This window comes from Colletes latitarsis, chromosome 11 (assembly GCF_051014445.1).
Source record: "Colletes latitarsis isolate SP2378_abdomen chromosome 11, iyColLati1, whole genome shotgun sequence".
Classification (NCBI taxonomy): Eukaryota; Metazoa; Arthropoda; class Insecta; order Hymenoptera; family Colletidae; genus Colletes; species Colletes latitarsis.
This window is the reverse complement of record NC_135144.1, coordinates 17,777,811-17,792,903: the sequence shown is the minus strand read 5'-3', so window position 1 is coordinate 17,792,903 and position 15,093 is coordinate 17,777,811. Positions and strand designations below refer to the sequence as shown.

At 37.0% G+C, this 15,093-nt stretch overlaps 3 protein-coding genes across 5 annotated transcripts; 2 read left to right on the top strand and 1 right to left on the bottom strand.

Annotated features, from left to right (window-relative positions):
* The first annotated feature begins 111 nt into the window (after window positions 1-111).
* On the top strand, window positions 112-4,751 carry LOC143347390 (uncharacterized). Of its 2 annotated transcripts, XM_076776501.1 has the most exons (16): window positions 112-297; window positions 453-502; window positions 600-795; window positions 889-1,054; window positions 1,132-1,304; window positions 1,603-1,755; window positions 1,839-1,999; window positions 2,133-2,470; window positions 2,562-2,673; window positions 2,796-2,925; window positions 2,995-3,134; window positions 3,213-3,413; window positions 3,854-4,003; window positions 4,074-4,228; window positions 4,312-4,531; window positions 4,615-4,751. In XM_076776501.1, exons 2-16 carry the CDS (start codon window positions 463-465, stop codon window positions 4,749-4,751), a joined length of 2,472 nt encoding a protein of 823 aa, XP_076632616.1. In that variant the 5' UTR covers window positions 112-297; window positions 453-462. The 2 variants fall into 2 exon arrangements, with proteins under 2 accessions (XP_076632616.1, XP_076632617.1); XM_076776502.1 differs by lacking the exon at window positions 112-297 and having other exon boundaries at window positions 335-502.
* A 226-nt stretch (window positions 4,752-4,977) lies between these two features.
* Window positions 4,978-8,075, bottom strand: LOC143347392 (RCC1-like G exchanging factor-like protein). Its single transcript, XM_076776504.1, has 8 exons — window positions 7,068-8,075; window positions 6,692-6,952; window positions 6,139-6,427; window positions 5,892-6,064; window positions 5,608-5,769; window positions 5,381-5,508; window positions 5,179-5,310; window positions 4,978-5,113 (listed from the first exon to the last, which is right to left on the bottom strand). The coding sequence occupies exons 1-8, from the start codon at window positions 7,174-7,176 to the stop codon at window positions 5,036-5,038; spliced, it is 1,332 nt and encodes a 443-aa protein (XP_076632619.1). The 5' UTR covers window positions 7,177-8,075; the 3' UTR covers window positions 4,978-5,035.
* A 2,528-nt stretch (window positions 8,076-10,603) lies between these two features.
* Window positions 10,604-15,031, top strand: LOC143348572 (uncharacterized). 2 transcript variants are annotated; one of them, XM_076778938.1, is made up of 4 exons: window positions 10,604-13,177; window positions 13,747-13,798; window positions 13,882-14,040; window positions 14,227-15,031. In XM_076778938.1, the coding sequence occupies exons 1-3, from the start codon at window positions 11,307-11,309 to the stop codon at window positions 14,038-14,040; spliced, it is 2,082 nt and encodes a 693-aa protein (XP_076635053.1). In that variant the 5' UTR covers window positions 10,604-11,306; the 3' UTR covers window positions 14,227-15,031. The 2 variants fall into 2 exon arrangements, with proteins under 2 accessions (XP_076635053.1, XP_076635052.1); XM_076778937.1 differs by lacking the exon at window positions 14,227-15,031 and having other exon boundaries at window positions 10,606-13,177; window positions 13,882-14,160.
* The last annotated feature ends 62 nt before the right edge of the window (window positions 15,032-15,093 follow it).

Below are 15,093 nucleotides of genomic sequence, written 5' to 3'. Positions count from 1 at the left end.
AAGATTGTTAAATAATTATTTATTGGGCTCCAAAAATAACTGTGTTAGTAAGGAATACCTGTAATAAGGTGGGGACCTATTACTCACGATGTATCATATTATCTTATCAGATTAGTGATGATAGGTTTCAGTATATCTCTAGATAGGTGTGGTGCTGTACTTGTTATATGGGATTCAAAGGGTATTATTCATTCTGTGTTAAAAGTATCGGAGAATCAATTAGTGTACGTATTATTTAGTTTCGTTTTAAACGTAGTTTAATTGCCTTATAATTGTTCATTTAAATTATTACATTTAGTAAGTACATAAAATTAATCATACTTTCTTCATCTTTTTTTATATATATATTTTACAGTTATTCGATAGTTACAAATTTTATTTCACGTATCTCCTTTATCCACGCGTATATTAATTATACAAACATAAAACGTTAAGTTTCATTTTTATCTTAGATTCAGTGAAATGGTGAAACTTCTCTATTTTCTTACTTTTATCGCGTTAGGTGAGTATTTTTTTTCATTGTTATATTATATTACGAATCTTAAGAGATGTATTTCCAAAATTATTCTAATCTTTTCCAAAACTCTTACTTCTTTTAGCCGTACACGCGCAAGAAAATGCGGTACGAAATGTGTCGCCTTCCCTTCGAGAGTGTTATGAGAACAAGTATCTGTTACAAAGAGATAATAGATCACCACACACTTTGAACACATTCCTCGCAATACTTCGTAAAATTGAAAATGTAGAAAACCTTAATATGGACCTAAGAAGTTTAACCGTTGCGCTCTTACACCGGTAAAGTTCAATCCCTTCACGAAAGGAGCATTAATAATTTAATCAGAAGCAACCATTTGATGTCAATTGATACAATAAATATTTCATTTACAGTTTTCGACAAGACGGTATCGTACCGAATCCTGCTGTCCCGATACAAGACGGGGTAACGCCATACGCGCCGAACGCTTACCAATTTTTTCGCCATGCTCAAACTCTTCGTTTCATACCAGGGAATGCTCTTCTTTTCCCTAACAGTAGTCTCACAGACGTTGAAAGGGTATACGCATATATGAAATTAAAAACCTTTACCAGAGCTATCGTATCTTTGTCTGATATTCAATTATTACGTTATAGTGTACTTTACACTTCATGATATCAAGCAGCATTGAAATTTTTCAAAGAGGAGACGAAGCGTCGGTTTGCAGATACGCGAGTGCGTATAGATACGGAAGAAGTGTTCAAGACGATAAAGAGGTAACTAGCGAAGGTGCCATTAATGACGTAGAAACATTAACATCCGATGAAATGTAAGTAAATTAACTACGCGATGATAAATAACTGTCCAATAAAAAAAATTATGTTTTGGAATCACCCTTACGCTTTTGAAATATTTCTATAAAACTGCACAGTTTTCGGCAAAAATAAATTGTTAAGGCATCTAAGAAATTTAAGGTAACTTATTTCTTTTTTATGTTATCATTATAATAGTTACGTTACACGTTTACAAGGCATTCCAATGGTTATTGCAAAACAAAATTTTTATCGGATAGTGTAATACGCGTACATAAAAGCGCAAAATCTAATGTTTATGGAATATTCACGCAGAAAGAACATGTCCAGTCATAAAGATGGTCAAGTTACAGTTGATCCAAACTCGTTGTATCCAGAATTACCGCCTAATCACCCAGACAATGCACGGTTAATTGCGTTACCACCTCTTAGCAAATGTCCCGTCGAAAATGGTGTCATAAAGACTCCGTACGTTTAATATTCGTTTAAATATTTGGAATAATCGTATAAATTGGATTTCATGGATTATTTAATATCGATGCATGCTTTAGATGGGGCGTTGTTTCTCCTGGTTTGATCCTTACTGGAATTGCTGCTGCTACGCAACCCGAAACATTCACGCTTCAAGATGCACAGCCTGATATATCGAAGAAGAATAACGAAGATCTGCTATCACTGACTTTGGACAATAAATGGATCGCTACTTTAGCAGGTAATACTGAAATGTAAATCGTCAATCTGTTATTCTACAGGGGTTCCCGCGTAACTGAGAAACAACCATGTCTCTAAAACGGTTAGAGATGCAAAATACGTTGACGCTGACATATTTATTATAAAATTTGTAGGCGATTTGGCGGAGGTGGCTCTGATACAAGGCCCCAGAGGTGAAAAATTTAGCGTTGGAGCAACTGGAAATTGGAACTCTACCTCATCACCGCGTTGGTATTTTTTGAACACCAATGAAAAATTAGAAATGACAACGGCAGAAATTAGGGGCGATTTAGATGGTTTAATTCTGGCCAGTGAAATTAATAAATGGTATTCGAAGATACCAAACTTGAAACTTTCACAGATATTCGATATGTACTATAGCAAGCAAGGATTCTTCGATTCCTCGATCAGAGCGTGCAATCGAAGAACATTATTTACGGCTGTTGCCCCTAACGAGACCATGTCTGCACAAGTATAACATTTTTAATATTTTTCGAAAACATTTTCATCGACTTGTAATATACAAATTTTTTCTTATATTAGACGCTTATCTCTTTTCGTAGGCGTACAGAGCTGCTTTATTATTGGATTCATCTATATCGAAGGTAACGCTTGAACCACAAGCGATAGAAAAGTTTTCGATACAAGCAGTAAACGAATTAGCAGCATACGTGCGTAAGTATCGGTTCATAAATTTTTTTACTGAATTAAAAATAAAAAAAGAAATGCTTAGTGATACGTGCAATGTTCTTGCTCTTCATTGTACATAAAAAGTCTTATCCATAATGATCTTACAGCTGCGTCAATGAATAAGGATGTCTCGTGCCTGGACACGGATAAATTATACGATTTCAATCAAATATTCGTTGATTTGACAATCATTTTAGATACAAATTGGCCATTCTCAGCAATACAACCCATCCTCGCGTAAGTTTCTAAATATTCTCTACAAAATTAATGGAAATGTATACTAAATTAAAAATGATCTTTCATTAGGAACCTGTTGGATAGCATAGACTTGAATCAGTATAACAGCAATTTCACGTTAATTAATGGCTACGATGGTAATCCAATTATCAACAGTACTTTTAATCTCTTAGAATTCAACGCATACAATTCATCCCATTATGAAAATAGTACGTATTACGTTCGAATTTCTAGACAGACATTGAATTAAATCGTAATTTAATTATTATGTGGAAAATCGTTATTAGTTACCCACGGTTTTGATTTACCTAAATCGCTCGACAAATTAAAATTGCGGTTGATGGATGCGCTGGATTACGAACGCAGTCACGGTATTGGCGGTGCAAGATCCAACGTTGTACTAATTATTCCATACAAGTCGAGTATCTCTGACAGCGACAAAAACTACTGCAAACAAAATATAGTACGAATGCAAGAGAAAATTCCAGGTAAGAGATCGTATTGTACTCCTTAAAACATTGATATTTATTGGGTTGAATCCTAAAAGAAGTAATTGCCATTTTTTCATACCAACTTTACTCCTTTAAAAGAGTTATAGAGCAACTTGATCTAAAACGTATTCTTTCTTATTACGTATATGCCTTCTCTATTTATTTGATAGCTTGTAAATTCCTGATGTAAAAAGATGAGCTTCTCTCGCTGAAAAGATCATTCGGACGAATTCCTATACTTGGTTATCGTTATTGAATTTTTGCCCATTTAAAGAGTTTCGTACAGTTACACAAAAAGTTGTACTAATACTTGATCTGTGTCATTTGGAATACCCCAAAATGTTCATGATCCACTACTTGGGCAATTATTTATGACTTATCCCAACATATGTATAATTTATCGGGATTAACGTAAATCTTAATGAAATTTACTTCAGATACGACGCTACTTATTATGACACATAGTTCAAAAGATACATGGTCCGATTTAACACAGACTCCGTCGACGGATTTGTTCTCTATCAGTATAGGCGATACAGACAGTGCTTTAGCACCGATCACCACTTTAGTTTCAAGAATAAAGCAAGGTACGCGAATAATTACTTTATTATTGTATGGAAAATTTTAATGGAAATTAACGATAAAATATCATTACAGTTCCTAAACGCTTAATAAACTCACAGTGCGGATCAGATTACATTTCGACTGGATTTTCAAATTCGTACGACGATTACGTTGCACCTAATGGCTTCAATCTCTATAGATTACATCCTAATTACTTCTTCAGGCATGATGGTTATGCGACGATAAAGGTAAACGATCGTTTCTTTGCGAATCTGACGTTCTTAACGCATAAAATATTATTTCAATGGTATATGAATAAATTTTTCTTTAGATACAAGCTTCTAATTCGAATAGCTTAACCGTGTGTTCGTCGCGCGAACCGTTGCATAAGAATGGGACGGAAACCGCGGCATCCAAAACGTGTGCGTCGGTGACTAACGAAGCACACAGTATTACTGTTTCTTGTGCCGATGCCACTTTCATTCATCAATGTCCACCACTTTACATATCAGTAACTTCCAATGCCACAGGTGTTTCATATCAATGCACAGGTGAGCACAATTATTCAATATAAATATCAATTATGATTATCATTTATTTTTTAATACTAATTCTGTTTCGAAAAATTTTCCAGATCCTCGAGTGTGCAGATATCCCTATTCAATAAAATATACGATATCGTATGAAAATCTACTATGCGTCAACTGTGCACACACAATTGCACTTAATTCTCTTATTTTATTCGTAGCTATAATTTTCTCTAATCTATAATAAGTAGCGAGAAAATTTACGTAGATTCATGAACAAAACCAATCATCTAGCATCTTTCTTTCAAAGTATTAAAATCATAACTAAGAATCGTCTTATATTAAATATATTATCGTTTCTAAAACGCTTCCCGCTACTATTTGATTCAATTTTATATGCTAATTTACAATATAAAATTGATACTAGGCGGGCACAGTATTTTTATAACAGATTGAAATAAAAAATCGATTTGTACATAATTTTGATAAACAATGTATTACCACGTATAATGGAAAATATATTAGGTTTCAAACAAAAGGTTTACAAATGGTAACTGTATGATCTATACCGCAAGCAACTTTTTTTACTTGAGCTCCAACATTTACCTGTGATATAAATCATCATTTCTTATTGTGTTGTTTCTTTTTTCTGATGAATATAATTAACTTACTTTTAATGGAAAAAATTGATCCTTCGAATCTCCTAGTCCTAGTGCTCCAAACTTATTACAACCCCACGTATACAGATCGCCTTTATTAGTCAGAGCTGCAAGATGACTCATACCACAAAATATATTGGTCACCTACACAAAAAAAAAATCAAAACCGTAAGTAAATTTCACTATTTTATTTATTTAACACTTTTTTACTTACTTTCGTATTTTTGTCGTATGCATTTTTGCCAAATAAAACAGATGGTATTTTGCTTGGCTGCGCGACATGTGTAACATTTGGGCCAAAACCAAGAATTCCATATCCCCATACATAAACGTTACCTGCATCTGCGATATATGTATAAAATTTAGAGTCGTAATAAAATTAGGGTCACATTTAGAAATTTCACAAGTATGTTTCTTAAGCATATAGAAAAACATACTCACTGTTCAAAACCATACAAAAACAACCACCGCTCGCGATATCAGTGATATGGCCCAACTCTCGCAACTCCTTCAACTCCGTAGCTATGTTTATCTGACGATTATCACCAGTAGTAAATAACTGACCATACTCCGAATTACCCCAACCAAATACTTTTCCTTGATCTGTAATTGCACGTTTAATATTAATCGATCGACGATGTATTATATTGCTATCATCAATTATTGAAATGCAAAATGATACGATATTATTCATTATAAAATCAATACATGAATATTGCAGATACCACTGAGTGCCAATACGCAATCTGCGACACAAGCAACTTTTATAATATGCTGTCCAGCCAAGTCTCCTTTCACCAAGGTTGGTCTATATTCGTTTCGATAATGTGCTAAGCCTGTTTGTCCATCTGCACCCCAGCCAAACGTATAGACTTCACCAGATTCTGTTAAGAGTATGCTAACGTATAGCAATAAAAGAAGATATTCAAGCATACCGATTACCTATTTATTACGCGATATTAAATCTCATACCTGTGATCTTGACCAGCCGATACAGCTTTAATTTTGTTACCCTTAATATCAGGTATATGATAAACTACTCTACTTTTGTTATAATTTTCATTAATTATTATAGGCCGGCCGCATTGTCCGTATGCATTGTTCCCTAACGTAAATAAGCCTTCATTAGTTAGCACTAATAAATGTGCCCTTCCAGCTGCAATATCTACAACATTGGTCGAAGATTCTTTGAGTGGCAAAGTAATGGGTCTTGGCTCGATTATCAGATCATCGGGATACTTTTTGTCTCCTTCGCTGAATCCTATTAACATATCAGAAAGTATATTTTATAGCATAAAATCTCAAATTATAAACTATTTTCAAACTGTTTGTACAAAAATTTACAAACAATTACTATTCCTCTGTCAATCCATGTATATAAATCCAATAATGATTGAACTTGTTGCATTTAATATTAGTTTTTTTATACAAATTTAGTATACGAGATGATACAAGAAAATGTTGAAAAATAGATGACTGTTCTGTGTTGGCCGTATTTGTCAAATTTTCTTGATCTTGTTCTTACCAATCTGCGAATCAGTGTTTATTCCACTTCCATACAGAATGTTTTTATCATTAGATTTTATAGCAAAGGCAGTGAAACCATAACCACAAGTTATATCCATCACATCACACTTTTCACCGAAAGCTAATCGTCTTGGCTTTGGAATAAAAGAAACGCCTTTTTTATGCAAGGTCGATTGTGATGTTCCGAGCGCACCATGCGCTGCCATACCCCAAGCATATATTCTGCAATCTCCTGCCTTACTTATTGGATACTGAAAAACTATGTGAACATACAAATTAATATATTAGATTAATTTTATAGTCACGTTTAAGGATTTCGTAAAATCAATTTTAAAAAATGTTTTTTAGATTACTTTAAATTTTCATTTTAATACCTGGCAATGTTTTTAAAGTAGACTTTTTATTTTCCGGCTTATTTAAGCGTATAGTTTTACTACGTTTCTGTACGTAAGTCTTTAAACACGTTTTCATCGTATTCAACATTGTGCGTGTTTACTTTTTGCAAATTTAGAGCGGGCATGCAATTTACAATTTCGAATATTGTTCCATCGATCAATTAAATCTTTGGTCTTTTCGTAAATGGTTCCATAATTTATAACACGAACTTAGTTTCATCCACTTTGAAATTTACACAAACTCTCGATAAGCTCGATTGTATGTACTCTGTGCAGAGATGCCTGATTCAGCACCCGGTGCCTTACTCACACATGGCAGATCACGCGTACGTGAGCTCGTGGAGTTTCGGAAAGTCGACAAAGGCAAACTGACACATGCCCTCTTTCTCGATTATTCCGAAGCTGCCCGAAGTAATTTCGGACCGTTTCGTGGGAGTCGAGAGAGAAAGGCTCACATTTGCCTTCTCACTCTTAACAACTAATATCCGACCTCCCGTCAACAGGTCTTCACTGGCCTCTGCTGACCGTTGCTGACCACTCCTGGAATTTCTGACAACGTATAACGATTACTACTGACGTCTGCCAGCCTCCGCTGGCCTCTGCTGACCGCTGCTGACCACTCCTGGAATTTCTGACAACGTATAACGATTACTACTGACGTCTGCCAGCCTCCGCTGGCCTCTGCTGACCGCTGCTGACCACTCCTGTTACTTCTGACAACCTATAACGATTACTACTGACTTCTGCTAACCTCTGTTGGCCTTTGCTGATCTCTGTCAGCGTGTGCTTGTCTCTGCTGAACTTTCCTGACCTCTGCCGAACGCTACTGACCAATGCAGGTATTTCTGATGATGTATAACGATTAATACTTACTACTGCATGCCCCTACAAGTCTCTGCTTGCCTTTGCAGGTTTCTGCTTGCCTGTGCATGCCTTTGCTGGCCTCTGCTGAACACTGCTGACCACCCCTGATGCTTCTGACATCGTGTAACAATTACTACATGCTACTGTTCGCCCCTGCTGATCTCTGCTTGCCACTGCATGCCTCTGCTCGTCCCTGCTGACCGCTGCTGACCACCTCTGATGCTTCTGACAACATATAACGCTTACTACTTGCTACTATTCGCCCCTGGTGATTCTGCTTGCCACTGCTGGCCTCTACTGACCACCGCTTATATTTCTGGCAACGTACAACGATTACTACTGGCTACTGCCAGCCTCTGCTGACCTCTGCCAGCATCTCCCGACGTCAGCTGACCATCGCTGACCATCGCTGACCACTGCTGACCGTTGCTGACAAATTGTGACACGATGTAATATAATATAATATGTTTATATGTATTAAAGTGTTGTATAATGTAAATCTATGGCAATAAATGATATAATTTCAAAGAATTCTATGTGTTCTCATCATTTTTACCCTTCTTTTCCTATCGAAATCATTCCCTTAGTTATAAGACACTCCGAATCTTTTAAAATTTTCTAAATTCCCCGGAAAGATTTCAAATTTCCCGCCGCTAGGAATTTTTGCGAATTCCTGGAAATGACGTCATTTCTAAGAATTCCTGAAAATTCTCGGAATCCATGGAACCCCGAATTTTTCGGCAAAAATTTTAAAGAGCTATTACGTAATATTACGTAATATTATATAATGTTACGTAACATTACGTAATTTTTGCCGAAAAATTCCGGCTGCGAGAAATTTTGAAGAGCTATTACGTAATGTTACGTAATATTATGTAATATTACGTAATAGCTCTTTAAAATTTTGCCGAAAAATTCAGGCCGGAATTTTAGCCGCCGCCTGAAACTTCTTGGAAATTTCAGGGATTCCGAGAAGTTTCAGGGACGCCGGTAAGTTTCATGGATTCGAGAATTTTCAGGAATTCTTAGAAATGACGTCATTTCCAGGAATTCGCAGAAATTCCTGGCGGCGGGAAATTTGGAGAGGGAAACAAGGGTAAAAAATGATGAGAATACATAGAATTCTTTGAAATTATATCATTTATTGCCATAAATTTACATTATACAAAACTTTAATACATATAAACATATTATATTATATTACATCATGTCACAAGTTGTCAGCAACGGTCAGCAGTGGTCAGCGATGGTCAGTTGACGTCGGGAGATGCTGGCAGAGGTCAGCAGAGGCTGGCAGTAGCCAGTAGTAATCGTTGTACGTTGCCAGAAATATAAGCGGTGGTCAGCAGTGGTCAGCAGCGGTCAGCAAAGGCAGGCAGTAGCAAGTTGTAATCGTTATACGTTGTCAGAAGTATCAGGAGTGGTCAGTAGCGGTCAGCAGAGTCCAGCGGAGGCAGGCAGAAGTCAGTAGTAATCGTTATACGTTGTCAGAAGTAACAGGAGTGGTCAGTAGCGGTCAGCAGAGTCCAGCGGAGGCAGGCAGAAGTCAGTAGTAATCGTTATACGTTGTCAGAAATATAAACGGTGGTCAGCAGAGGCCAGCAGAGGCTGGGAGAGGCTAACAGTAGCCAGTCGTAATCGTTATACGTTGTCAGAAATTCCAGGAGTGGTCAGCAGCGGTCAGCAGAGGCCAGCGGAGGCTGGCAGACGTCAGTAGTAATCGTTATACGTTGTCAGAAATTCCAGGAGTGGTCAGCAGCGGTCAACAGAGGCCAGTGAAGACCTGTTGACGGGAGGTCGGATATTAGTTGTTAAGAGTGAGAAGGCAAATGTGAGCCTTTCTCTCTCGACTCCCACGAAACGGTCCGAAATTACTTCGGGCAGCTTCGGAATAATCGAGAAAGAGGGCATGTGTCAGTTTGCCTTTGTCGACTTTCCGAAACTCCACGAGCTCACGTACGCGTGATCTGCCATGTGTGAGTAAAGCACCGGGTGCTGAATCTGGTATCTATGCTCTGACTCTGTGTCGCTGTGTTCGCCCAGTTCGCCTTCAAACATCAAACCTCTTTTCCACAAATTTAAAGGTTCCGTCTCATGTGCAAGGCGAAAAATATGAATGACGAATGGCACGATACATTTGCAACACGAAATAGAATGTACTTTTATCATAAAAGTGCCGGGTAATAAATAGTATATAAAATCAGTTAATTTTAGTGAAATTTAAAAGATTTATTGCATTACGTTCAATTGTTTTTTTCGTTGAACAAATACTTTTAATAAACGTATTCTGGACCAGTGTTCTCAAACATCGGCTTTTGGCAGAATCAAATTATTATCGTTTAAATATACATTTAAAAATATCATTTAAGTAATTTCATAATTTATAACTATTTTAAAATTTCTTTAACATACATTTCAAATAATGATAAAATTTGATGACGTTTTTTTTGTATTCCACTGGATAATATGCTCTTTTTTTTGTCTAAGAGCCCACGAACTCACGGGGGTCGCGGACCACAGTTTGAGAAACGCTGTTTTAAACTCTAATGAAGTTTTATTCACGATTTCACGAATTAAACGGTCATCTTGTGAAAACGAAAAGAAAAGAAGAATAAGGCGAATTCTGTCACAAGGCACAGAATTTTTATCCACATGTACGAGTAATAAATTTTTTGCAAAATATTACTAGAAGGAAAGAAATCTATTTCATACACATTTATTGGTAGAATTCGCGTAAATGAAATGCATTGGTAGACGGTTGCACTTGGCTATACTTGTTTCTCGCGGTGTGCGTACCGTTTGCGGACGAAACTTGACTTTCAGTGAACAGTCGTGAAGTCGCACACAAAGATGGTCTAGATATATAATTCGTGGCAATTCCGTGAGTGAATTGGCAGCCATTTTTAAACTGCTCGATTGCTATAATAAAGTACAAAAGGATATGGATAATGAGCGAACGTACCGCGGGATGGTAATATGTAGACGAACGAGATATTAAATGTAGCGTGATCGGCCGTATCGAACCAGACACAGGGCGATTTTCTAATTCGTGAATAGCGTTCCGGGTGAATTCGTTTCGAGTGGACGGTACTCGAGCGAATACACTTGTTCCCCGTGAAATTTGATGGAAATGGTGAACTGTCAACACCTATGCAGTATGAGAATATGAATTCGATTCATATCGGTTCGGATAGTAAGGATCGGTTTGTTTGAAGGGTGATCCGTGGAAATTGTGACAGGGGCAAAACAGGACAAAGCCAGAAAGGGTCCCGGCTAAGAGCAATGTCGGTTTTACCATGCAAGAGAACAACGAATGCAAAGATCGTGGCTCTCGAATGCTAAGTTCCTATAATAATGGCAGATAATGTACACAGAAAATCGCATAAGCTGTCGGATGGTAGTAGTAGAAAAACGTCTAATCCAGTGCATCGTACGACCACCGAGACAATTCGGTTAGGTGAACCAGAAAAGCTGTACCAGCCGGTTAGTTTGACCACATCGAGCAACGTGACGGCCAGTAACCAGTGTCGGAAAAAGACATCGTCGTTTCAAATCACCAGTATCATTGTCGGTAGTCGTATGAGCAATGACGCTGGCGAGGATTCGAACGACGACCTGGACGAGTCCCACACGGAGGACAATTCCGTCGAGCACTCGCGCATTACTGACATCGATATCGAAACGCCTAGTTACTCGGAGGATACCTTCTCCAAGGAGGATGTATTTTTTAATACCAGTAACGCTGCTCTCAGCACGGCTCCGGTGATTCCTACCAGTTCCCAGTACGGTCTGGCGATCGTACCCTCGGAAGGAAACAATGTCAGCAACTTGGTAAATGACAACAACATTAATACGTTAGACATCACCTCTGTTACAGACAACAATATTATTAATTTACTTTCGAGCAACGCGAAGCAAGATGCCGATCTGCGCGAAGTACACTCGCACGGTAGGAACGAGCGATTCAAAGTGGTTAAAATCGAAAGCACCGAACCTTTCAAGAGAGGTAGATGGACTTGCATGGATTACCTGGATCACACTTCGGTTAATCAACCGACCGCGATCAGTACTCCTAAAGTATCCGATCCCAACGAGGTGTGCATATCGTACGGGGTAACGGACAGTGGAATTGTCATACCAGATGCGCCTAAACAATCCGTCGTCGCCGAAGACAAAGGTATAAGCATCGACGCCAATGGACAGGTGTCCGCGCATCCGGATGTCCATTCGTCGATCGGGGTTCCAAGCAATCCCACAACGGTCACAAGTGCAAACTATGCTGTGAGCAATTCGATTCCTCCTAATTCACAGCATAATCCAACGCAAGTTCAAGCTCAGCCAAAGGTTCAACCTCCCTCTCAAATTCCTCAATATTTTCAATCTTCGACACAGCAATTGGCATCTCAACCGCAGCAACAACAGCAACCAGGAGGACAAGGATCTACATTACCTACAAATCTGCAACCCGCTCACGCGAATAATTTGACCCAGCCTCAGAGTATGCCCCAAGGTTCTATTCCTATTATAACACAGACTGCAAATAGCAATGTGACGGCCCAGCAAAGTATACCTCATTCTAAAGAAGACGCGTACGTAACAGTGAACGCGCAGAATCAGCCCTTACCAGTGCAAAATGTTTGCCAGCCATCTGTACAACAAACACCTGTCCCAACGTCTCAGCCAACCAACCTTTTGGTCACTCAACAACAGCAACAACATGCTCCTCCACCTCAACAACAGCAACAGCCACATCCACCGACTCAGCAGCAACAACAATCTCAGCAACAGCAACAGCCGCAGCAACCATTGCAGACCCAAAATCCAATAACACAAATCTCAGAACCATTGACTGCCATACAGGGTATACAGGGCATCCAGAATATTCATAAAGTTCCTCAGACAGGCGCACCGCAAACTTCCTCTGCTATTCATGCTCCAGTAGCACCAGTACAATCACAAGTAATACCGCCATCTCAAATGCAACCTCAAACATCGGGTAGCAGTGCTCAAGTGCAAATGGCGCAAGTGTCAGCCAGCTGCCAAAATGTTGTTGGCGGTATGCAACAGGGAAGCATGACGTTTCATCAGTCAGACCCGGAGCAGGACTCCATTTCAGGCATTGTAGCTGCATCCACAACTCAGTCGGCTGATACAGCACTTCTAGAGTCTTTAACTGAAGTCACTCAAGGCAGTGACGAACATCACACCCTGGAAGATAATGAAAGGTAGGTTACAGTTAGCATCTGAATAATTTAGATTGAATTTTAATGAAGACATTGTTAAAAATATTGGTAGAGATTCTTGTGTGTACCATAAAAAGGAAGACAATTTTGCAGTCTTAAGTAAGCTTTCATTCTATGTTTCTATCATTTGGTTTAAAATCATTTTTAAAACATTGACAGGAACGTGGATCTAGGAAAAAAATAATAATCATAGAATTCTGAATAATATTTGACAACCATTACTATAATTATAAACAACACAACCGATTAAGTAAGAAAAATTGACTAGGAGAAAATATTTACAAAATTGTGATCATCCAAAATTGATGAATAATAAATATAAACAAGTTAAGATTGATGTAAAATTATTAAATATATATTCTTTTTACTTTATTAGTTGTTTTACTTATAATTTGTTATACATATCATGGCAATGGTTGCTGAATATTGTGCACATTTGTACAACTATTAACTCGTTCATCAAATGTAAAGTAGTTGTAAGGTTGAGAATTTAATTGCTACAGCATCTGCATGTTCTGTGAATAAATTTTGCAATGTCATTTTCATTGCAGTATGTCGGGGACTAGCGCTGTAGCAATTGATAATAAGATTGAACAGGCCATGGTAAGCGTTCTTTGCTAGGGGCAATTGCTGAATAAAGATAATGGACAACGAATGTTGGGAGTTAACAGAAGATCTTTTTGTAGGATCTTGTTAAAAGTCATTTGATGATTGCTGTACGAGAGGAGGTCGAGGTACTCAAAGAAAGAATAGCAGAACTTATGGATCGTATCAATCAATTGGAAGCTGAAAACTCAATTCTGAAAGCAAAATTACCCCAAAATAGTTCTGGAAGTGGTCAATAGGTAACCATTGTACATAAGTTTCTATTAATACTATGTCAAGTACATAATGGATAATATAATTATTGTATATAACTTTACGATTTTTAGAAATTTATAAACAATGAGATTTATTATATTATACATATTAGCATTAGCAATTTTTTTTTAAGTAAATTAAAGATAATAGATTATTTTTTACTATTTCAGTTTATTGTTTAGGAAATATAAATAATAATTTAAATCTGTAAATTCGATTTTCTTTCAAAATGATAATCATTTTGGAAATATGTAATGTTACAATCCTAGAACAGAAACAAGAACATATGAGTGCATGCCAAGACTAAGCAGCATAAGTAACGGAGTTGATATTATTTTACAATAGATTCAAGATTTTGAACCTGTTAAAAGAAAGTATATAACAATACGAAATAGGCAGCTAGACATTCCTAGAATTATTTTTCCTATTACCTTCGCATTTGGCCGATTTCATCTGCAAATTACAATAACAAAATTACAAATTCAATGTTCGAAGAATATTTATATCTTCTAAATTACATGCGATGATTTTACATTGATATTTTATCATCATTCATTCATTCGTAAAAACAGTTTTTTACATGACACTACGTAATTTTCACTATTATTAAATATCAAACCTCATATTTTATAATTTGTATTCGTGCTGTAGTCTGATTTTTACAATATGTATTATAATCAACAACATGCTGATACCCAGAAAAAGAGTTACTACTACTGGTGTGCATTGAAAAAAAAGAAAAAAAAAAGAAAAAAAACAATTTCCTGTCAAACATTTTATGTTACATCTTAAACATGCCTAATAAAAGAAATTTTTAATTGTATAACAATCTCTTAAAATTTCTAACAAAAAACACAAACTTGCACGTTTACGTAACGCAATTAATGATTTAAAATGTTGTTCGTGAACAATAATACGGAGAGGGGGCGCATTTATCAATCAAATCCTACAATTATAATTTTTGAGAAAGTTTTATTCGATCACTATAAAGACTAATGATGACACTTTAACATAAATCTTATCATGATGAAAACCAC

Excerpts from the sequence above, each read along its gene's own strand:
- LOC143347390 (XM_076776501.1), top strand. The coding sequence starts at position 463 with ATGGTGAAACTTCTCTATTTTCTTACTTTTATCGCGTTAG. Across the intron at positions 796-888 it reads ACCGTTGCGCTCTTACACCG|TTTTCGACAAGACGGTATCG; the intron begins GTAAAGTTCAAT and ends TTTCATTTACAG. Across the intron at positions 2,674-2,795 it reads CGAATTAGCAGCATACGTGC|CTGCGTCAATGAATAAGGAT; the intron begins GTAAGTATCGGT and ends ATGATCTTACAG.
- LOC143347392 (XM_076776504.1), bottom strand. The coding sequence starts at position 7,176 with ATGTTGAATACGATGAAAACGTGTTTAAAGACTTACGTACAGAAACGT. Across the intron at positions 6,428-6,691 it reads AAACACTGATTCGCAGATTG|GATTCAGCGAAGGAGACAAA; the intron begins GTAAGAACAAGA and ends ATATGTTAATAG. Across the intron at positions 6,065-6,138 it reads TCGGCTGGTCAAGATCACAG|CATACTCTTAACAGAATCTG; the intron begins GTATGAGATTTA and ends GCTATACGTTAG.
- LOC143348572 (XM_076778938.1), top strand. The coding sequence starts at position 11,307 with ATGGCAGATAATGTACACAGAAAATCGCATAAGCTGTCGGATGGTAGT. Across the intron at positions 13,178-13,746 it reads ACCCTGGAAGATAATGAAAG|TATGTCGGGGACTAGCGCTG; the intron begins GTAGGTTACAGT and ends TTTTCATTGCAG. Across the intron at positions 13,799-13,881 it reads ATAAGATTGAACAGGCCATG|GATCTTGTTAAAAGTCATTT; the intron begins GTAAGCGTTCTT and ends ATCTTTTTGTAG.